This window comes from Simochromis diagramma, unplaced genomic scaffold, assembly GCF_900408965.1.
Source record: "Simochromis diagramma unplaced genomic scaffold, fSimDia1.1 OVJJ01000216.1, whole genome shotgun sequence".
Taxonomy (NCBI): domain Eukaryota; kingdom Metazoa; phylum Chordata; class Actinopteri; order Cichliformes; family Cichlidae; genus Simochromis; species Simochromis diagramma.
Window position 1 is genome coordinate 10,792,418 of NW_024386883.1, and position 24,950 is coordinate 10,817,367.

Here is a 24,950-nt window from a genome sequence, read left to right on the forward strand (position 1 = left end):
TGCTGTGCAGTGCAGAGAGCTCTACACTGGAGAAGCCGCATAGCCACTCGACAAATACATGACAAAACATAGAGGAGCCACCACGACAGGTCAAGACTCAGCTGTACCTCTGCACCTAAAGGACAAAGTCACTCTTTCAGGGATGCCAATGTTCACATTTTGGACTGAAAAGACAGATGGTTGGTTTGAAAGAGGAGCAAAAGAGACCATCTATGTCCACTGTGAACAGCCACCTTTGAACAGAGCGAGCGGCTTATGACACCAACTGTCAGCTACCCACAATGCAGTCCTGAGATCCTTCAATAGATCACATGATAGGGTAAAGGTCTTACAGTGGTTTCATCCAAAACCTTTGGTGGTAATGGCCCACGCCTTTTTACACACTATGGCTAATGTCATGTCGCAGATGATTAATAGTGGGTCAATGATCACCTCCTAAGGGATAGCCCCTACTAGGAGTTAGATAACTGGGACTTTCCACCTGATGAGAGGTAAAACGTCTTCAAAAAAATTGATCTCTTAATTCTCTACTATGATCAACAGCTGTGAACAAACAAGCCAGTGTTTTATGCATAATACAGTTTTTTCCCCCTTTCTCACTGACAACTGTGAAGCTTAGGTAATGTCACACGGTTTAGAAGTTTAGCAGCTCAGTGAAAACAGGATATAGTTTGTGGTTTTAATGTCATGACAACACAGGAAAAAGTAGCCCTGATGTTTTTATCTCAAACAAAATGCACAGCCCACGTCTGCTTAACACAACACAAGGAAAGCACCATCACTGATCAAAGCCTTTTATTTAATCTCCAAGGTTAAATGTTGGTTAGAACCTTTACAAGGCTGATGTAGTTTATTTAAATTATGTCAAATAAAATGTAGTTCAAATATAAAGCATTTATAAATAAGTATAAATAAGTATTTCATGTATATCAAATGCCTTCTAAATAACTTCCCCCCCCTTTATGTTCCCTTCAAAATTAATAATCCAGTGAGTACTTGTTAAATATGTTTACCTTCATGTTCACTGCAAAGATGGAATTGCTAAAGTGCCATAGTTTTATTAGACAGTTGACTGAAAGTCAACATGTTAGGGTTTAGGTTTCAGAATGTCAGACTGTTTAGGAGAACGTTAACTTTCATCTTGATTTGAAATAGGTGGTGTTTCTCTTGTTTCTCTTGCAAGCTGCTTCAGTCTAATATCTGAGTAGACAACGTCCTCTTCAGCTTCATCTGAAAGAAGTAGAAACAGAAAACTGTGTCTTGTGTAATCAAAAGACGCTGATGTTGTACATTGAAAACTTGTAACAAGAACGTTTTCACAAAGATTCACAATGACACAATATTTGTATTGTTTGCTCTGTACATCACCACAGTGGATTTCAAATCAAACAAAAACGTGTGATTGAAGGAAAGACTTCAGTTTTAATTAGCTTTAATTCAAGGCTTAAAAAAATAGACCCTCAATTTCAGAGGCTCAAAACTGGATATTTAGACAACTGATTAACAAGCTGCATTAAGGCCAAGTTCTGTTTCCTTTTTATTTGATGCAGACATCATATCTAAAATCATACAAAAGCTCTAAATTTGTAATTGAAGCTTTTTGCTGTACATTTTAAATGTGAGTATAAGGAAGAGTGCCCAAAAAGTAAATAAATAAATAAATCAGAAAGATGGTAAAGCATTTAGGAGTGGCCAAAGAACAACAACTTTGTACATTCTTAAAAACGTATAAGGTTGAGCTGCAGTGGCCATCCCAAATAAACCATTCTTCTCTCCAAGAGATATTCCCTGACGCCCCACCTTGATCCCATTTGTGATTTGTCACTTCAAAGAACACGTCCATGCTCTAAAGCTTGGAAACCCATTCAATGAAGCTCTCTATGCACTTTTCTTGAGCTAAGCTGAAGGCCAAATGAAGTTTGGAGGTCTGTAGCAACTGACTCTGTAGAAATGTTGGCAGCCTCTGCATACTGTGTCCCTGACCATTCACTGAGTGTGCTCAGTGGTGTTATAAGAAACTGGAAAGTGTAAAATCACAAACAGTTGAATGTGGAATATTTAGTGATGAGGAAATTTCACCACTGGACTTTTTGCACAGGTGACATCCTATCACGGTACCACACTGGAATTCCTGAGAGCTCCTTAGAGAGACCTAATCTTTCACAAATGTTTATAGAAGCAGTCACATGGCTAGATGTTTGATTTTATACACCTGTGACCATGGAAGTGACTGGAACACCCAAATTCAATTATTTGGATGAGTGAGTGAATATTTTTAGCAATATAGTGTATAAATTTACTCCAGTAAACACACTACCTACTCAACACCTCATGACCTCGACAATATCTAAAGAAGTCAAGAACATAAAGAGATGAGTGTATCACTGTCAAGGTCTACAATCAAGACCATTCAGTAATCAACCTTCCTGAGTGGAAATGCACAACATAACAAGTTCATTACAAGCTGCAAACCAATAGTTACACTCCAGCAGAGTAAGGTGAGGCTTGATCTAAAAAGAGCCTGCACGTTTCTGAAAGAAATTTTCTGGACAGATGAAACCAATATTAACTTGTATCAGAAGGGAGGAGGAATGTATGGGAAAGGAGTGAAATCGCTCATGAGCCCAAGGATACCAGACTGTATTACTAGGTGAAAGTAATGTTATGGGCAAATGGGTCAATCATGCTTGCTGATGATGTGACTGCTGATAGAAGTAGAATGATCATGAAGGAACCCCATCTCTGCCGGGATTCAACTATTAAATACATAATTAAATTGATAAGCTGCAAACTAGCAACACGTGGCTTGTGGCAACACAAGGAAAGAAAAAGTAGCATTGTAAGCTCTATGGGTTGTAGGCAGTCAAACTGCAAGATTGAATTAAATCATGTTAGTTTCTCCAGTAAAATTTTATTCCTTTGAAAACTGGAGACTGAAATAAAAAAAAATACTGGTGGTGGCCAGTGTTACCCTCAGTGTCCACATAGAAAAAAGCCTATCATATCACTTTCAAAATCCCACGTCGCTTTGTTCTCACAAGCACATTCACAAGATTTTCAGAAAACTTGATCTCTGATTTTGAGGTCTATTTAACTGAGATTCGAACTCACCCAAGATTTTTTGTAGATATGACTTTAATTAAATTTTGATACATTTGCTACGTTTCTTTATTCTCAAATTATCACATTCACAAACTTGGGTGTCCCGCCTGCCCATCTGCTTAACAGGGTGAAGACAATAACCCATCAGCCTTTTACAAATGAGGGGTAAATATTACTAAATATTTAATGAAAAACTTTTGTAAAATTCTTTGAATTAAAGGTGAAAGTCAGCATTTCAATCACATATTGACTGTTTGGGTTGAAATCAATTGTGGTCCTGTACAGAAGTTGCTACAACGCTACAAAAATATCCTTTTGTCCAACAAATTATTGCCACTAACTGTTTTATAACAATTTAGCATATACTTCTGTGTGGTGATCATTGAGACAAAATTGATAAAGACAACACATTTAATATAAAAATCTTACCTTCATTAACAGTCATAATGCCAGTTGTGTTTTTGAATTTCCGGATACCAAGAAACACAGCCAGAATGAGTAGAATGGCAACAGCGCTTACTACCACAGCCACAGTCACAATGCAGTGGTCAGAAATATTACCTAGAAATTAAAACCATTAAGAAGAAATTACTGAAATAATGTAAATATAGTTTACTGGGCTACAATGTTCAATTCAATTCAATAAAACTTTATTGATCCCGAAGGTTGACCCCAAAGGAAATTGGGTTAAGGCTGCCGACCTTTTGCCAGGGCCATCTTACCCGTCTGACCATACATACATTACACTAATCACATGGGGAAGACAGGTCAGAGGGGTATAACAATGCAAAATGCACAACATGAGGAAAGACAAGGAGAAAAAAGAACCCCAGACTGCGCTCCAACAGGGAGATCAGTTTGAGAACAGAAAAAACACCTCAGACATGAGAAGCCAAGCAGGAAAGATAAGGGAGAGGGAGAAGGAGAAAGTGCGACCGGCTCCGTCAAGAGCCAAGAGTCTTCAAGTCATACGTACTTCCAATTTATGCTTCAGCATTTAAAATAAATAAAATAAATCATTTAAAATGAGAAAAACTCCTATAAATACCTATACTAAATAAAATAATAAAATAAATCACTATTTAAATATAACAGAATGTAATATTTTTTTTATATTACCTGTGCAGCTTATAAGGTGGATGATGGTTTGTTCTCTGCTTATATTGTTTTGGACGATACACATCAGCTTTCCCAGCAGCTGACCATGTAAACTGATAGAAACATTTGAAATGTTGCGGTTTTCTGCAATGCTGGGTTGGGTTTTTATCAAAAAGTTATCATCCAAAAACAAGGTGAACTCTACTTCATCTCCTTCAGAGGAGCAGCTGACTGTCATCTGTTGTGGTGACAAACACATCTGCAAAACAGCTGGTTCTGACACAGGAGCTGAAAGACAAACATACAGTCAACATATGGATGCAATACAAACTGCAATTTAACATCCACTGTCAGCTCTGCAGTGGTCGATATCTACAGACACTCTGTTTCTCTTCGTACCTGCTAAATTATTATTGTTTAAAAAAACTGCATCTTGCAATTTTTGTGATCTTTGGGAGAATTTGTCAACATAGCTATTTTTTTTAAAACAAAATCCTAAAACAGATCTATACTGCTTTTTAAAAAAAAACAACTTACAAGTTAGTAATGTTTTTGATTATCCAAAGATATATTTTAGCTTTACAACACATTTAACATGTTCATTTCTGTTACATATATTTCACACTACCTGTGCAGCTTGTAAGGTGGGTGATATTTTGTTTTCTGCTGACATTGTTTTGAGCAACACATGTCAGATTTCCCATCTGCTGACCAGGTAAGTTGATGGTAACATTTGAAACACTGTTGTTTTCTGTACCGTTGGCTGTAGGCTGTATCAACAGCTTATCATCCAAAGACAAAATGAGCTCTACTTCATCTCCTTCAGAGAAACAGCTGACTGTCATCTGTTTTGGTGACAAACACATCTGCGTAACAGCTGGTTCTGACACAGGAGCTGAAAAAAACAAACATATAGTCACATATAGACACAGTATCAACTGCAATATGACATTCACTGCTACTCTAAGGAGTGTAAATACATATCAATACAGGCTTTATGTAAGTGCTTACTTATAGCTTACTTATATGAAATGTGTGCACAAAATGAATGATAATTTGATAACTCTCTTATAATATATAACCAGCAATAAGAACAACGATAAATACAAACTGTTCATGTAACTACCTGCTTTTTAAATTTCCAGTTTTAGCATTTTTTTAGCACATTTTGACATGTACATTGTTATTACACAGATGTTATTCAATAAGTCAATAAGTTGTTGGTCTTACCGAGTATATGTAGATGGATGTTAACTGTGTGCAATAACACACCGTCAGTAGAACTGTGTGTTTCCATGTTGTACTCTCCAGAGTCATGTTTTGTTGCTTTTTCGAGCTTCAATGTTCCATTTGGGAAAAATATAGTACGATTCTTGTATTTTTCATTGAGACGAATTAATGTATCATTTATTAAGGTTAAAATATTTTCTGTACTCTTTTTAAAGCTTGTCTTCATATGTGGTTTAGTAGGTAGGTAAAAAACGAGTGGTTCTCCTAAAACTCCAAAACACGTCTGGGGTCCAGGTTCAGTTAGATTGCATTCTGAAGACCCTGGTAAGAAAATGAATAAACAAATGTATACTAAGAGGGAAATTAATAACTATCATTTATTTGCACTAAATAAATGAAAACCATAAACTTTGTATATATGTAACCAATTAATTGTTACTGACAAAATTCATGTGTATGAAACTTGAGTAATACTATTAATGGCACCGTTATCTGATGTACAGCACTATATCAAACAGAAATGTTCTCTCACCAGACTAAACAATAAATCATCTAAGTAATAACAAATAATAAGATAAAACATTAAAATGTTTAATGTGGATTAACAATATGGATTCATTTTGTTCTTCTACGTACTGTTTACTGGCTGAAGCGTACCTTGTGCCACAGCGGTCATTGCTGGAGTTGCGATGATGATGTAGATCAAAATCATCTTCTGTTTGGACAGAATCAGATTATTTTGCATGTGTAGTGTACTATCAAACGTGTGGATTATCTACATAATGAATCAATAGAAACTGTTCTTACTTTGGAAAATAATGCAACAACTACTGACATACTAGACATTTTTTCCTTTTTAACTAATGTCGCCATGACAGCAGTCACTCACCATATTTAAAATAAGATGTCTTCTTACTCTCTGGCATGTGAATTCACCACTGGCACCTGGATGGTATATTTCTGGTCTTTTTTCCCTTTCATGAAGAAAATGGAGGAAGACATTATTTGCATCCATCACAACCAGAGCACGAGACTCACTGTAAATATTAAATCATTTGGTACACTACATTACTCTGTTTGTGTTGGGGACCCGATCCTTGGGGTGGACCAATTTTTTGTGTGTGGGGTTTAAAAGCCACCAAGGCACGGTGTTTAGAAAAAATGCGTCTCAGCTGTTCTGATGCTCCTGACACATACGGGATCACTATGGGTTTTTGCTTAGGCAGCAGTTGTCTCCTGGATTGGCTAGAGCTTTCTTTAGGTGCCTTACCAGCTTTGACAAATGTCCAGGTGGGATAACCACATTTACTAAGGGCCTTCTTGATGTGATGTTCTTCTGCCTCCCTGGCCTCTGTGTCTGTGGGGATCCATGGTGTTGGCTCTATGTTGTAGCGTCCTGATGACACCCACTTTATGCTCCAGTGGATGATGAGAGTCAAACCTTAAATACTGATCCGTATGCGTAGGTTTACGGTACACATCAGCTTTCAGATGTCCCCCATTACTGATGGAAATCTGACAGTCTAAGAAGGCTAACCTGCCAATTTTCATATCCCCACTGGTGAATTTGATGTGTCGGTCCACCAAGTTAATGTTATCCATGAATTGTGGTATGTTCTGGGACGTTCCAGGGTAAAGCCCTCTTTTCCACTTCTTCCATGTACAAACTGGCCACGATGGGTGAAACTGGGGAACCCATGACCCACCCATGTTTCTGCCTGTAGTACTGACCCTTGTATGTGAAATAGGTGGAATTAAGATACAGTTCCAAAAGCAAACACACTTGGTCGAAGCTGAGAGTGGAAATGACCTCCCAGCCCATTGTTCCTTCAGTGGTGCCGGTTTCAGTCATTATGCTAATGTACTGTTTATAAGATTGGGGCAACCTACAGTCAGCTGAGACTAAAGAAGTCACTTGGATGAGTGACAAACGTTTCTCCCACTGAAAACGCTACGTCCAGATGAACAGAATCAAATTTTGGGGATTTCCTTATTTGGATGATTGAGCATGCTTTAAGACGATGTACGACGTTTAGTTAAAGTTCTGTGTGCATATGTGTGGGTTGTACCTGAATGTCAGATATTTTCTAAAAATACAATTTTTTTGTTGGAAGCACTCACAGTATAAGACTTCCCATTACTTTAACAAGTCTAGTAACTCTCATTTTAATTGTTATATTAATTGTTATATGGCTGATCAAACAAATTATAACTATCAATGAATATTTTGCAGCAATAATTACATGTGAAAACAGTTTTCAAATTGCTACTTTAAGCTTAAATTTTACTGTTGTCGTCAACACATCAGCACTATTTATGACATATTTGTCTGAACTGTGGACACCAAAGCTATGGTGACCAATCAAAAGGGTTTCATAACATTTTTTGTATTATCTAGTATTTTTTACAATCATAATCAATCAATCAATGTTTACATTTTTTAGATTGTTTTTATAGTACAGTAATTTCACCGATGAGAATTAAGTTTAGCATTACTTACCAGCAACTGCAGTTCTTCTCTGTGGCGGCAGTTATGACGGGCTTTGGGCTGCTGTTTTTGTCTTGTGGTTTGGACAGAAATGAGTAAGCATGTATTTAAAGTCATGTTAGTCTTACTCAAGCATTTAGTGTCTCAACATACTTGTCTTTACTTATACAAACATGTTAGTAGTTAGACAAATTAGAGTATCACTAGTCATGTTTGAGCTGCTATGTGGATGGAAAGAGTATCTTTACTTACAGTTACTAAGTGTAGCCCAGAAAATCATCTCGGGGTTAAACTGTTGATAACTGTTGCTTTTAAGGTGTGTTTTGCAATATATGCAAAAAGACAGCATTGAAGGTTCCTTTAAATCATGGAAATGTCCCATTATATTACTATAGCATCACAAAAGTTTAGATAAGTTAATTCATCAAGACACCCAACACAGATAATCCCATGTTCTACTCTCACTAGACTGACTGTGATACCGCATGCTTCTCTGAATCTCTGTAAACATACCAATGAAGCACTATATGTCTTTAAAAGGATTTTATTCTCACGTCCTGTGAACTCATCAACATGGTCTACAGCAAGTATCGGTTGACACCCTAATGTGGGATGCTAAAACTATGTTAGGCTAAAACCACAGCTCTTTCCATTTTAAATTTGTTGCAGATGCACTGAATGATTGAAGTTTATATTTAAAGATACAAAGAAAGTGTACTAGTACACCCACACAAAGTGTGAGAGAGAGGGGTACAATATCATATAAACTGCAGGGAGAGAAATGTGATTATAATATATTAAGGTTAGTTAAATGATCTGGTATAAAAGTAATAGAATAATGTTCGTGTATTAAGAGTGGTTTATACTTTGGAGACATTACTTCACAAAGACACAGTGAAGCTCCTTCTGATCGTCTCTATACTTGTCCATCAACACCCTGAAAACAAACACTGTATCAGTAGCACTCTTTCTTGGCATTAAGCTATACTGCTGCTCACTTGTCACTTTCTCTCTTATTAACCTAGCTTCAAAACTTTCCTTTCTCTTCATGGTATGGCTCATCCACTGTAAATCACTCATGTTCGTAAAAACTAGTACCAGTGCAATTCCCCATTCCTCAGCCATCTCACTCTCCAAGACTGAGTTAAAATAAATCAAGTTAAAAAGCCAACTCTATTTTTTATCTATCTTAGACAGACAGATAGATGGAAAGAATTGCTTTTAATTCATTTCTTGGTGATGTAGTTTTATGATAAGCCAAAGCCAGCTTGGCTCAAAACTAACTCAAATTATCTCCAACACACTGCTGTAAGGTTACTATTAGTTTCAGGTGCATCACTCTGGTGCTGAACCCACCAGTTAGCTCATTTCTGTCACTTGGTATATAGGTTTGATAGCTGAAGCATAAACTGAGCTAGCACAGTTGTTGTATTAACAATAACATTTCAGTTTTTACAAAGCTAAACTATACTTAGACTAAAAAATGACATAAACATGTACTTACAGCATACATGTGTAGTCTCTCCATGTAAGTCTGCTTTATATGTATGCAACTAGCACTTGCAGTATACTAGGCAGCTGGTGGCTAAAATCACTGGTACTGGCGCCACCTGGTGGTGAGCCTGTAATGCTTCATCCCAGGGTTAATATTAACAGACAGTCTGTTAAAAGAAGCTGTAACTCAGGAGTTTTCGGTCTTTTCAGTGCTTTGAGAAGAACACATGTCAGTTGTAAATCATTCATTTCTATGCATGCATCAGAGTCAACACATTTACGTTTATATTTGAGAACATTTTACACATTTACAAAGCTTTCACAAATCTCTGTTTAAATTTTGATATTTGTTTACACATTTACAAATCTGATCTCTCACATATGGTTGTAAATAGGAAAACATGGATTGAGGTACAAATACACAACTATCCACTCAAATTTACAAAACAATTACTGCAGTAATCGCCTATACAATCACAATTAAACAAGATCTTGCAGGTGTTCTGCATTTTATTGCTTCTGGATATTTGTAAATAACACTGGATTCATGAGGTGAGTGCTGATTCATGCATTACTTGCAACTCAAAACTTGCTTCTCACCATAAGTATTTTTACTTTTACTACTAAAGTTTACAGATTTTACCAGAATATGACAGAACAACCACTAATCACACACTAGTGTATTCTACTGCTGTGCCACTGAGAGCATCCTCACTGGATCCATCACCACCTGGTATGGCAACAGCACCGCCTACAATCGCAAAGCTCTCCAGAGAGTGGAGCAAAGATAATTGGAGGTGAGCTTCCCTCCCTCCAGCACACCTACAAGAAGCAGTGCCTGAGGAAAGCGGAGAGGATCATCAAAGACTCCAGTCACCCCAGTCACATACTGTTCAAACTACTTCAGTCCAGCAGGAGGTACGACAGTATCTGGTCCCGAACCAGCAGACTGAGGGACAGCTTTTTCTATCAGGCCGTCAGACTGCTCAACACTGACCACTAACATTTCATAGACACTTCACTGTCACTTACCGAAACTTTGACACTTATGCACTCCATATTGCACATAAATGCCATTTCTTTTGCACAATATTCATACTGCTGACTTCTCTATATGTTATATATATGTATATATACACACGCATACATATATATTTGGTATACATATTTAATAATGTTCATACATTCTTATATTTGTACATATATTTATTCTTAAAATTCTCATATTCCTATTCTTATACTTTGCTTTGTTTCTTATTTTTCTTGTTTTTTGCACACCACTGTTGTTTGTGAAGCTTGGACACAAGAATTTCTCTCGCATGTGCTGTACCAGTGTGCCAATAATGTGATGTGACAATAAAAGTGATTTGATTTGATTATAAAAGAAAACAATAATTCTTGTTCACAAGTTACAGGGTGAGTTTATTACACTCTTGTCTCTTTCCACTTTATGTCTGGCTTTGGTTGATAGTTTGTACTGCAAAACACAGAAAATAAATGCAACATTTTGAGAATGTTGGGATTAATACTGGGATTAATAAAGTATGCTGATTGAGAAGGAATTGTGTGGAACACGAGGAAAACACGTTTTATTATACTTTCAAAATGTCACATGACCACAAAACATGACATATAATACTGAGACTCTAAGCTGCAGGCAAAAAGCTGTATGCACTGAGAATACATGACTAAAATAACAAACTGTAACAGGAGAAGTATTTCTAGAGTGAGCCTTTCATGTTTTTTGTATTGTTACATAATAAGTGGGCATTTTGATATCTGCTATGATTCCTAATAGTAATATCAGGCCAGTGTTACGCAAGATACATGTATAGTATACACTTTCTCAGCGTGTGCTGTGCAACTAAGTTGGGTTTCATTGTTTTACAGTCATGACAGACACTGTGAATATTAGCTAAAATGTTTAAGCTATGAGATGATGGTTGATGCTTGACTCAGCTGTTGTCTTAGAGAGGCACAGCTCACCTTTGCTGTTATCTGCTATATATACAAAGCACAGCACAAGAAAAGCACAAACACTAATGACCACAGCTTTTTAAATCTCCAGTGTTATATGTAAGATGTTGGTGAGAGCTTCTAACTGAAACTGCTAACTTGGCATGAACAGGTTTAAGACTGGTGCTAGGTCAGAATGTATTAGGGGCAAGCTAACTTGCATCTTGATTTGAACGTGGTGTTGCTTTTCTTGTACGCTGTTTCACTTTAACATCTGAGTAGATGATGTCATCTTCAGCATCATCTGAAAGACATAGAAACAGAAAATGATTTTTAGGTAGTCAAAAGATTTTACAATTATATATGAAAGACTTGTAACAATAATGTTAGGATACTGTCAGATTCAGGTAGTTTGTGCTATGTGCACCACTGCAATGGATTCTGAAAGAAACAACCAAAATATGATTGAATTCCAGACTTAGGGAATTTAACAAAAGTGTTGCATTAGCTGTTTATGAGTTGGATCTATTGAACCCTGATGTTAGATTGCATCCCAAAGACCCAAGTTGATGCAGGCCATCAAAACTTTAGGAGAACTTTAGAAGTCAGTAAACTGGTACATTCTTTAAAAAAAGGATTTCACTGGCTGGCTCAGCAATGCCATTCTTCTTCTTGCCATGCATACCTCCACCTCAGAGGCTCTTTGAGACCCCTCATGTAATCCCACCCCCACCTTGACCTCCTTCCTCACACTACACTACTGTCTCACTGTCTTCATACTTGTCCTGCACCACCCTCATATAGTTCTTGGACACTCTTCTTCCTCATATAGTGCCCTGTTTTCTCTTCTCCACCCAGGCACAGTGCAACTCCTTCTGGCCCTCTCTATACTTCTCTATCAAAACTGTCTCATTAACATATGACTCTCTCATCCCTCCTTAACCTAATGTTAAAAAAACCTTCCCACAGCTTCAGGGAATGGTTCAGTCTGTTTTGCAAGCATCTTCCCTGTATCTTGTATCATATCTTCACAGGTATGTAATCTGGAGTTCAACGCTTCCGTACAGATCCTTTGCACTTCCTTCTTCACTATCTTCACTCCATTTGAGGCCTTCCTCTCTGAAGATGGTCCTTAAAATACTCACTCTAACTTACTGCACATCCTTTCCAGCTCATTTTTTTTTAAAATAACAAGTCAATACAAGGCACTTCCTCCTTCTTCAGTATCCAGCCTCACATACACGTCAGTTTAAGCCTTTTTCCTTTGTCACCTCTCTCTTCGCTGTACACTAGATGCCAAGTGCTCCTGACCTTTTGACTTTTTCTTTCCCAGCCTTGTACTTTCTGGTGCTTACTCATTCCAACACCAAATCTCCTTGTCTTCTTCCCTCTGTTCATTAATTAAACCAAATACCATCTTGGCAGTCTTCCTCACCACCACAGACTGTATTTCAATCACATATTGATTACTTTATTTAAAATACATTGTTGTGGTATACAGAGACAAAACAACAAAAACTGTGTCTTTGGGAAACAAGCCATGGCTCTAACTGTAAGGTGAATAACTTACTTAACTAGATGAATTTCATGTTTTCCAAAATTATTTTCAGGAATGTCGAGACACCTGCATTGTTTTATATTAATTTAGGAAATCTTTGCGTAATTATAGTGTGGTACTCAATGAGACTGAACTGACAAAGGCAGTAGAGTTAATTTAACATGTACACCAAATCTTACCTTCATTAACAGTCATGATACCAGTTGTGTTTTTGAAATGCAGAGTACCAAAGAACATAGCCAAAATAAGCAGAATGGCAACACCTCCTACCACAGCCACAGTCACAACGCAGAGGGAAGACTTAGTACCTAGAAAATAAAATCATTAAGAAGAATATACTGAGATAATACATTCTTGTAGATGAAGATATAGTTTAAAGGGCTACAATTACCTCAAGTCACACATACAGTTAGGTCCATATAAATTTGGACATTGACACAAGTTTTGTTTTTTTTACCTGTTTACTAAAACACTTCCAATTAGAGTTATATGATGGACATAGACAGAATTTGTAGACACTCAGCTTGTATTTGAGGTTATACACATACAAATTGGATGGAGGGTTTAAGAGTTTCAGCTCCTTAACATGTGCCACCTTTTTTTAAAGGGACCAAAAGTAATTGGACAACTGACTCGAAGATTATTTCTTGAGCAAGTGTGGGCAATTCCTTTGTTATGTCATTATCAATTAAGAAGATAAAAGGACTGAAGTTGATCTGAGATGTGGTGCTTGCATTTGGAAGATTTCACTGTAAACAGACAACAAAATAAGCTCTCCATGCAGCTCAAAAGCTGCCAGCTGAGAAAAGAGAAAAAAAAACATCCAAGAAATCACTACAGAGGCAAAATCTACAGTTTGGCAGATTTGTTCAACCTACTGAATTAAAGCTGAAAGTCTGCATCAGAGCTGTTTAATTTAAAATTCATTGTGGGGTTAGGGTTTACTTCTATTTATGCTTCAAACTCTAAAACCTCTTTAGCAATGATATTTATTATTATTATTATTAGTAGTAGTAGTAGTAAACATTAAACAAAATAACTTAAAAAAAAAAAATCAACTGTAATACCTGAACAGCCTGTAAGATGAATGGTGGTTTGTTCTCTGCTGACATTGTTTTGGACAATCATACACATCAGCTTTCCCATCAGTTGCCCATGTAAGCTCATGGTAGCATTTGAAATGCTCTGTTTTTCTGGACTATTTGCTCGTGTCTGTATCAGCACGTTAGTGTCCAAAGAGAAAATGAACTCCAGGTCATATTGTTCAGAGGAGCAGCTGACTGTCAGGCGGTCTGGTGACAACACAAACACACAGTCACATATAGATGCAACAACAATTATAATATGTCATTGACAGCTCTACAACCTGTTATCTGTTTCTAAAGCCTTTATATACATACTTATGTTTGAAATATGTATGAATATGAACACTAATTTGATTTGATTATAATTGGAAGTCTTTTATAATATATAACTGCCAATTATAATAAAATAAAATAACATGTATTAAATACTATAATTATAATCCTGAAACTCGTATGTACCTGCAAAACTGACTAAAAAAACCTGCAGGTTTTGAATTTTGTGACCTTTCAGACATAAAGTCCTCAGTTTGAAAAAGTTATTTTCCCCTCTGTTTTTAGCTTCATAACACATTCTGACATTTACTTTAGTATTGCACATACGTTATTTGAAGACAGTGATTGTTTGGTTTTACCTAGTATATCCAGATAGATGTGAACTGTGTGCAATAACACACCATCAGTAGAATTGTATTGTTCCATCGTGTACTCTCCAGAGTCATTTTTTGTTGCTTTTGTTAGATTGAATATTCCATTTCCAAAGAATGTACGACTCTTGAAGTTTTCATTTATATTAACTAATGAATTATTTTTTAATCTTAAAATGACATCTTTATTCTTTGTCAAGCTTGTCCTTGTATACGGAATAGTAGGTAAGTAAAAAATGAGTGGTTCTCCTAAAAATCCAAAACACGTCGGGGGTCGAGGTTCAGTTAGATTGCATTTCAATAACCCTAATGAAAAAATTAAGAAAAGGAGAAATTAACCATTGTCATTCATTTTTACTACAGTGAAAACCGTATACTTTGAATATTATACATTTCAAATGGTTTATTTTTACAGTTACTAACACATCTCATATCCCTGAAATGACTTGTTAATGACTATTTCAATGCAACAACTAATGAAACCATTATCTAATGTAATGTTATACAGCATTTATATATATATATAGTAGGGGTGCAACGATACACAAAATTCACGGTTCGGTTCGGTTCGATACTTTGGTGTCACGGTTCGATATTTTTTCGATACAAAAAAAATGTTCATGCCTTTTTAATTTGTCATTTATTAAAATTATAAATATATATTTTAACTCAAAAGTACAGTTTTTAAATTTAACCCTAACCCTTGTGCATGTTTTTTATTTTGACAGCGAATGCACACCTGCGGACCACTTATGTGCAGCCCTGGTTATTTAGCTCATCATATCGCAGCCACAGAAATTCTTTTGTCCATGAAACCATAAAGCTGCACTTTCTTTTTGCCTTATAGTCTGATTTGTCATAACTTCTCCGTTTTGTGGTAAGCTTTTCTTTGGCTGTCACTTCTTCACCCTGACCTGTCTTATTTGGCTCAGCAGAACTGAAATGCTTTTACACGCTCACTCACATAAGCTCAGCGATTCTCTGCGCGATCAACCTCTCACATGTTTAAGCTTGCTGCGGGAGATTTCACTTGTCATGTTTGCATAGTAAGCTAACGATTAATAAGACGATGTCAGAGGAATTGGTGCACAAATTATCATCACTCACAGATCAGTGCTGTCGCTCTCTATACACAGTTCGCACGATTGCAAAGTGAAAGCAAAAAAACAAGCGCAAATTCAAACGCGACTTCAATATGTCACATATTGACAGTGGCTCACCGATGCCAATGACATAATTACCCAGCTACATTTCTGAAAGAATGCAAAAGCATTGACATATATTTTTCCTACAATAGCCCGACGGGCAGGGAAGAGATAGATTTTGGTAGCCCGACTGAAAAAATCGCTAGCTCCGGGACGTCGGGCTAGCGATATTGCAAGCCCTGTATCTGATTGAGGAATCACTCATCTTTGGAAAAGAGAGTTTATTACAGAGAAATGGCTCTTTCCAAAATAAAAGCTATACTATCCGCTTCTTCTGGGCTATATTCTCAGCAGCATAAGGAGAATCATGTGCTAACAGCTGTCTAAATGACTCGGCTAAAGTTAGTAGCATGCTTGTTGTTTTTGTCTTTGCACTAGGATGATGTCGGCGTAAATGTGCAGTCATATTCGTTGTGTTCCCACTAGTGCTTTCAGGTTAATCTCGTTGAAATGACCTTAACGCCACAACACGGCAAATCTCCGTTAACGAGCTACCGCCGATCGCTCCGTGCATGGGGCTACACGGCAAACACGTTAACGAGCTAACTGCGCTAACACACTAGTTCACACCAATGTAATTGAGCATTGCATGGCACATCCAACATACTGTTTTACTTTAGTCCATGACTCGCTTACCTTCACGGTCATACGTCACATGAAAACCAAAATAATTCCAAACGCCAGATCTGAATGTTGCAAGTAGAGCTTAACTTCTGTCTTGCTAGCTTGCCCTGCGCTCTTCCTTCTGACTATGCTGTCTGTGTTGAGCGCTCAGTGGATCTGCGCTCGACAGTGCAGCCTAGGCGGAGTAGTCGAACACAGATTCACTGAGCGCTCAACACAGACAGCATCGTTAGAAGGAAAATTGATAAAATAAATTACAAATGTTGTATTGTTCGATACATATGCGTACCGAACCGAAAGCACTGTATCGAACGGTTCAATATCGATACGAATATCGTTGCACCCCTAATATATAGTTATGTATGCTTTTATGACATCAGACCACACAATGAATAATACAATCAAATATTTAAATGCTTTTGTGAATTAATTGAAAAGCTGTATGAATTTTTTATCTACATAAATAATTGAAGCGTACCTTGTGCCACAGCAATGATTGCTGGAGCTGTGACAATCATGTAGATCAAAATCATTTTCTGTTGAGATACAATTAGAATATTGTTTCTACTGCACATATGACATAACACAACTAATATGTGTTTCCAAAATAGAAGGAAAGAACATGAGGACATAGGAAGTTGTAAAAAGATTTCTTGCATGAATTTTCAAGGTTGGTTTTTTTTAAATATATTTTAGAATTCTTTGTTGTTTTTTCGAAGTACAGTTGCTTCACTACATTTTTTGAGACATAAGTTTAGCACTACTGACCTGCAGCAGAAGTCCTTCTCTGTGGCAGCAGGGTGGGACAAGCTATGGTGTTTTGGTTTGGACAGAAATAAGTAAGCATCTATTTAAAGTCACTGATGTCATACTAAGGCACTTAGTGTTGTATCATATTTTTTTCTGTACTTGTACAAATATGTACATATACTGTAGTAGCTGGCTAATTTAGAGCTATACGTTTTTTTAAATATGCATTTTCAAGCTGCTGTATTGAGTACAAGTTTAGAGGCACAGAAATCATCTCCAGATTAAACTGTTAATAATAATTCACAGGAAAGACTGTTCAAAGGTACGTTTTACACTACGTACAAAGCAAGATCTGATATCCTGTGTTAGTATTGTTCCTACGTCTTCATAACAAGATTGGTCCAAGATCAGCATTGCAACTGACCAGTGCTGTCAGTGTTGTCTGAGCATTTATTTAGCATTATATAATGCTGCTCCTCCAAACAATATAAATCTGACTGTCTGACATTGCAGGCTAAAAAGTCAGAATGGTCCACAAAGTCTGGATCTTTGTAGACATACCATTAAATTACTTATCCATTTTTCTTTTTCATTTACGCTCTTGCAATGTAGATGATGTCAACATACACCGCATTATGAGAGTTTGTGAAAAGAGTTAACTCCTTAATGTGGGATGTTAAAACCAGATTACGCTAAAACCACAGCGCTTTCTATTTTAAGTGTCTCAGCTGAAGATACACTAACTGACTCGTGTATATTTTAAGACACAAAGAAAGAACAAAAAAGAAAAGTAAAAGAAGTAAAACTTGAGAGAAAAAGCTCTGGTAGTTCAGGGAGTTCTTATAAATTTGCATACCATGTCAGTAGAGTGGGACTGGAGTCTTTGCGGTCTGATTTTGGCCCCAGGCCCAAGTTCCAGTTTGGGACTTTGGCCCCATCATGTGGCCAGTACGGATCATTACATTATTTGCAATTCAACTCTTGTGTTTCACATCAAGGGTTTTTACAATCAGGCAGTCCTGCCTGTGCTCCTGAACAATAACAGTTAACTACACATTGTTAAGTTGTCTTGCTGCAACTGAAGAATTAAAACAAAACAAATGCTGTGTGTGTAACAGCGCAACAAAACGTTACCTGTCCTTTTACTAACTGCTTAAGTAGTGATGGTTATTAGCCGCTAGCTAACTGGGTGAGGGTGTCGTGAGTCTGTAGCTCTGCCCACCATTTTGGGGAACATATTTTGTTTTAAAGTAAGTTACAGGGCTTTTCCCCTGCCTTTCTGGTGGGCTTGTATTTCACTTAAACTATCTAATATGCATATCCACATAATCATGGATTGTTATAATTATGATGTTAAAAAAACCCACACACTGTATTTTAAAGGAAAATAGCTTACAAAACAGATTATATTCGATTTACCTTTTAAATATGACAAAAATGCTGATTTTACAGTTGCGAAATTATTGTATCGCTAGAGTTTAAACATTTAATAAGCTTTCTGCCTTGCTCTGTATCTCACTGTACAACTGTATACTGACAATAAAGGCATTCCATTCTATTCTATGATGCAAACCTTTCTCCATAGTATATACAGTATTTTGGAGAAGTTATAAAATTTCACTGTGTGTGTGTGTCTGTGTGCGCATGTTTTATGTGTATAGATTCTTTTCTTACATTCCTACCCTACCATGACAACCCTTTCTTTTGCCTTTCTAATATTCCGGTTTCAGTTTAGTTCCCACAGTTTTTTTCATCTACCATATGGACTTTTTAAATGTCTACAGTCAACACAGCCCTGTCCTCCAGCACTTTGTACCCCATCAGGTGCATTGCACTGTCCCCACCTGGTGACAGTAATATGATATGATCAGATTCCATATTAGATTCTTGATGAATGTGGGTTGTTATTATTCAGCCCGATTCTATGTGGACCTTTTTTTTTTACTTCAAAAATCTGTTACAATTACTGCTAAAGGTTACAGATGTTTTAGGCAGGTGCCTAGTTTAGTTTAAATAACTAAACTAGGCACCTGCACCCTTGTCATTTTATTGATTTGAATACTTTTAGCACTAATTATTGGAACACAAAATTTGTTTGGTAAGCTCATTGACCCTTGACCTACATACACAGGTAAATCCAAACACGAGAAAGGGTATTTAAGGTGGCCAATTGCAAGTGTTTCTCCTCTTTGTATCTTTTCTGAAGAGTGGCAACATGGGAGCTTCAAAAAAACTCTAAAATGACCTGAAAACAAAGTTTTTTCAAGATCACGGTTTAGGGGAAGGATACAAAAAGCTATCTCTGAGATTTCAGCTGTCAGTTTCCACTGTGAGGAACATAGTGAGGAAATGGAAGACGACAGGCACAGTTCTAGTTAAAGCCCAAAGTGGCAGGTCAAGAAATTCTTAGATAAGTAGAGGCGAAGGATGGTGAGAACAGTAATACTCAACCCACAGACCAGCTCCAAAGACCTACAACATAATCTTATTGCAGATGGTGTCACTGTGCATCGTTCAACTATTCAGCGCACTTTGCAGAAGGAGATGCTGTATGGGAGAGTAATGCAGAAGAAGCCTTTTCTGCACACATGCCACAAACAGAGTCGCTTGAGGTGTGATTAAGCACATTTGGACAAGCCAGCTTCATTTTGAAATAAGGTGCTGTGGACTGACGAAACTAAAATTGAGTTATTTGGACATAACAACAGACAGTATGCATTCTAAGAAAAACACACGCTACCCACAGTAAAATGTGGTGGCAGTTCCATCATGCTGTGGGGCTGTGTGGCCAGTGCAGGTACTGGGAATCTTGTTAAAGTTGAAGGTTGCATGGATTCCAGTCAATATCAGGAGATTCTTGAGAACAATGTTCAAGAATCAGTGACCAAGTTGAAGTTGCTCTGGGGCTGGATATTTCAACAAGACAAGTACCCTAAGCACTGGCATTCATGTGGAGCAACAAAACACCCTTATGTTTGAACCTGTTCACTTTGGCCAAACTTTTGTTTGCGCAGTCCAGTAAGGGAACACCATTCGGGTTCAGATCAGGTGGTCCTAATCATGCCTCTCCATGTCTCACTGTCGTTGTCCACGTGAGTGTTGAAGTCCCCCAGTAAGAGTATCCAGGTGCAGCACCCTTGAGCACCCCTCCCAAGAACTCCAAGAAGGCTGAGTATTCTGAACTGTTAACTGCCATAGGTCTAGGCTGCTGGGGGATTCTTATGATGTGCTGAGTGTTTCTTCTTCAGTCACCTTTTTAACTCACATTTTCACTCCAAACGCTCATTGCAGATAGCCGCCCCTCCCTGAAGCCTGGTTCTACTGGGGGTTTCTTCCTGTTAAAAGGAAGCTTTGGGGTTTTCTCTGATTTCTTTCTATTATTGTAGGATATTTACCTTACCATATAAAGTGCCTTAAGGCAACTGTTGTTGTGATTTGGCACTATATAAATTATATATAAAAACTTAAATGAATTGAACTGAATAAGTGCATGTGGCACCAGGACACCCTAGGTCACAGGTTGTTGCTCGATTTTTTTAATCGTATCCATGATCTGCGACCATATGTTCTGGACACTTGGGTAAAGAGAAGGGGTGAGCAATTGTGAGATTATAATATTATCTTATGCCATGTTATGCCCCTAATTAAGGATTGTGAAGCTATTATGTAGTTTTAGTTTGCATTATTCTCCTGAATTAGAAGAAGGTGATAACGATTACATTTGTTAAACTGATTTGCATTACATTAGACTGCTGATTTATTGTGAATGAATGATATTGTTTTATGATGCATTATACTGCTGAGTTATAAGAAATACTGTTTTCAGAGAGTCAGGACCTTGCTTTTTCTGATAGTAGAGGAGACAGAGCACATTCCACGGGAGCTTCACTCCTGCCGTTGTTAAAGGCAGACAAAATAGGGAGCCAAGGCCATAAGTCAGGCTCGCTAGGAGTTAGGAAAATGTGAATGTTTAGGCTTTTACGACTAGGTGGGTCAACAGTGGCTATAAGAGTTTGAGTAATGCTCCACCATTTGGAGATCGATGCTGTCTGTGTGCAGTGTTCATCTCCCCACACGTGTGTTCATTAAAATCATTGTTTGACCGAAGCTCTTCTGGATCATTATTGTTTTTGTGCTCACCCTCAATATCTGAACCCGTAACACTGTCAACTGATCACCACCTGGTGGTGAGTTGAATCAGGTGGTGGGGTAGGATGCTAAATAGTGAGGGTATGCTGTGAACGTGTAGTAGAGGCCCTGGTTCGCAAGAGCTTCAACATCCATTTCCAGCAGAGCTTCTGATTTGACCATGTTCAGCAACTCTATTGCGGAGGCTGCTGCACTGAGCTGTGGCTGCAATGTGGCTGGCCTACTGGGTGAGGTTTTCCAGGTATGCCCCATCAGGAGAAGGCCCTGGGGCAGATCCAGGACATGCGCGAGAGATTATATCTCTGAGCTGGCCTGGGAACCTCTCGGTGTTCCCCCAGATTAGCTGGAGGAGGTGGCTTGGTTGAAGGAGGTCTGGGCTTCCCTGCTTAGGCTACTGCCCCCATGACCTGGGCCATATTAACCAGAAGAAAATGCATGGATGTTCTGTATCCCTTTGTGTTTATGTTAATCCATCATTTATAAAGAATAAATGTGTTACATATTAGATGATTATATAAAGGTTTATTTAGCAAGCCTAAACCTGATGGTAACCTTTGAAACAATGGATTTCTCAGCTGTCCAGTTGCTCATTGATTGGTCTTTGCTTTGTATCAGAAAGTGATTGTCCAGAGTCAAAATTAATTGTACTTCATCTCCCTCAGAGAAGCAGCTGACATTCATCTGTTCTGGTGGCCAGCATGCTTGAGACAGTGCTGGCTTTGACACTGGAGCTGAAAGATTTATATAAAAGATGCAGAATAAATAAATAAATAAATAAAACAAGTTCCTGAGGAACTATTCTTTTTTTAAATCAGAAAAACAATGAGAATTATTTAATAATTTAAGTTGTCTCTTAGCTATTTACATTGTTATTAAATCCTGTTAAAATGTAAAACTATTAATTTATTTGTCTTATTCTTGAATTTTTATTCAATTTTCCACTTTTCTGTTTAAATATTAATTCACAGTACATTGTACATGCATGTTTTCAATATCTTCTAAAACAACAAAATAATTATTTTTAACCTAATAATTAATTATTTTACAAATTATTCTTCAGTAGTAACCGCAAGTACGCTGCTGTAGTTGCTGATACAAATTAAAGCTTAGACATCATTAGGTTTCATTTCTGAAATTTGTTTATCTTAAGTCATACTTTTTGACCTTTTTTACAATGTGTGCATTCTGTTTTGTTAATAGCATAACCTAAAAAGAAAAAACCTGAGCTAGAACAAAATCTTGATTTTAAAAAATAAACAAGCAAATAAATAAATAAATAAATAATAAGTTACTGTGTACTTTTAAATACACTTTAACATTTTTCAGCAATCTTCCATAAGGATCGAATTCCTCTAACAGCTAATATCCTGAGTGTTTCTTCATAGCTTTACCTAATTTAAGTGTTCCGTTGTTTATGCTTTGTGACTGATCCGCAAATTCCTTATTTAATTTTATTTTCCCCTGATGATTTGTGGTTAAAATCCTGTGTTTGTCATCCTTCATGATTAAAAGTGAAGAGTTAGCTTTGAATGGCAGATGAAAAATTAGCAGCTGTCCTGCAGCTCCGACACAATGATGGTTTCCAGGAGATTTTTCAAAAAAGGCATACAATTGAATCTAAAAGCAACAAAAGAGAAATTTTTAATATTTTTTAAAACGTTTACACCAACTGGAAAACATTATTCATTATATAAAATTATTTTCCATCCCATCCATTTTCTTTGGCTTGTATAATTCAGGGTAGCAGCGGGGACAGGAGCCTATTTCAAGTGCCAAGGGGCAAGATACATCCTTAATTTTCTATATATAAAAAACAAATTCTTGTAAATTTAAAATTAAAGTTTCTCCAAGATGATTTCTATCTTTACTGTAATTTATATTTTAAAAGTCAATGTTTTAAATGTTATTTTTATTAGTGCAAATGATTGCCTTCTGCCGCAGTCTCAATCAGTGTGTCTTTATTGAAACCCAGGTAATATATCTTACTTTACAGTGAATATACGATAGAAACGATATAAATTTGGCCAACGATAGAGATTTTGACTATACCGCTCTACCACAATAGCGCATGTTGATGATGTCATCAAGCTGCGCCTGTTTTGGTCGAAAGCATTGCAGCGGCTACAACCATTATCATCTGCAAATGATTGCGTGCGACAGTCATAGCAAAGAGATGAAGCACTTTTGAAATATGGGGAAAGCCAAAAACTGCGCTTCCTCCACTTCCGTAACATTGATTCATTAATGTTGAATTCTCTCGCAGCTGCTCTATGTTGCAGTATATTAATAACTAACCTCGTATTGTGGATGAATAATCTCAGTTGTTCTCCTGATTGAAGTTTGGCCCGTGTATAGCATCCTGCTATGTGATTGCATTTGTCCCTAACCACCAGAATCCCTCACATTAACTTTTATCGAGTGGAAAAAAAGTTGGCGTTCATCCTCCAGTTTCACTGTGCTAATGTTATGCAACATTGCTGTGTCACTAGCAATCACGTAGCACAACATTATATACCAGGTAGTCCAACTTCAGTAACCCTGCAAACGTCACTGCTGTTTAGTTTTCTGTCTTCATTTATGTTGGAAGTGGTAGCAGAGCTGTACGTTTTAATTAGTTTCAAAAATCTCTCAGTCAGAACATGCTATATCATGTTTAGGTGGAAACTAGCGAGCTAACTTCCTGTTAACTTCTAACTCCATTAAATTTAATAAATTCTGTTTTCATGGATGCCTGGATGTTAAACTTAATTGTTACACCTGGTAAAGCAGCAACGCTAATGATTTTATTAAAGATGAAAGAATTTAGACTGTTTTTAACTCTCAGTGTTCATTTGACTTTGGGACCTGAAGCGGATGGAGTTTTGGACCCAGATTACTCCGCGAAGCTCCTCACTACGGCAGCCGTAATGCACTGACAATCCATCAAGCAGTGCGGCTTACCAAAGTTGTACTAAAACATTTTTTAACAGATTTCTGCACGCCCAAATCGGTTCGAGGTCAGTAAGCACAACCAGAATTCATACATAAGGCACACTCTCGATTTTTGAGAAAATTAAATAATTAATAATATATATCGTTACCGCAGGTGCTTCAATTATACCGCGATATGGATTTTAGGCCATATCGCCGAGCCCTAGTTTCTATAACACAGCAGTAAAAATTTGATTACTGGCAGTAATTCTCTTACTTTGAAGTCTAGTTCTTAAGTTATTTTCGTGTGCCTTGGTGTTTAGCACAGTCTTCATGTCTTTTGTTTTGTTCCCCCAGTCAGTTGTGTCTCATGTCATTCCTGCCCCTGTGGCCGTGTTCTAGTTGGAGTTTTGTGAACATTTTGAGTTTTGAGAACATGAGATATGTGGTGTGCAGTAAGAGCTCATTTCCTGTTATTGAACTGTGTTCTCACACAGCAAAATCTCCAGTGTTAAATTAACACTAGAGAGTGTCTATATGGGTCCACACCTCTGAGTGTTAAATACAACACTGTTGAGTGTTAAATTAACACTTTTGACAGTGTTATATGTTTAAAAGTAACCTAGTCAGTTTTGAAGATTAACAATGGCTAACACT

At 37.2% G+C, this 24,950-nt stretch overlaps 1 protein-coding gene across 2 annotated transcripts; it reads right to left on the reverse strand.

Moving 5' to 3' along the window:
• Positions 1-330: 330 nt before the first annotated feature.
• Positions 331-9,416, reverse strand: LOC120733804. Of its 2 annotated transcripts, XM_040032235.1 has the most exons (9): positions 8,171-9,416; positions 7,931-7,991; positions 6,320-6,404; positions 6,088-6,145; positions 5,431-5,751; positions 4,829-5,095; positions 4,222-4,488; positions 3,532-3,663; positions 331-1,230 (listed from the first exon to the last, which is right to left on the reverse strand). In XM_040032235.1, exons 1-9 carry the CDS (start codon positions 8,298-8,300, stop codon positions 1,130-1,132), a joined length of 1,422 nt encoding a protein of 473 aa, XP_039888169.1. In that variant the 5' UTR covers positions 8,301-9,416; the 3' UTR covers positions 331-1,129. The 2 variants fall into 2 exon arrangements, with proteins under 2 accessions (XP_039888169.1, XP_039888170.1); XM_040032236.1 differs by lacking the exon at positions 4,829-5,095 and having other exon boundaries at positions 6,067-6,145.
• Positions 9,417-24,950: the final 15,534 nt, after the last annotated feature.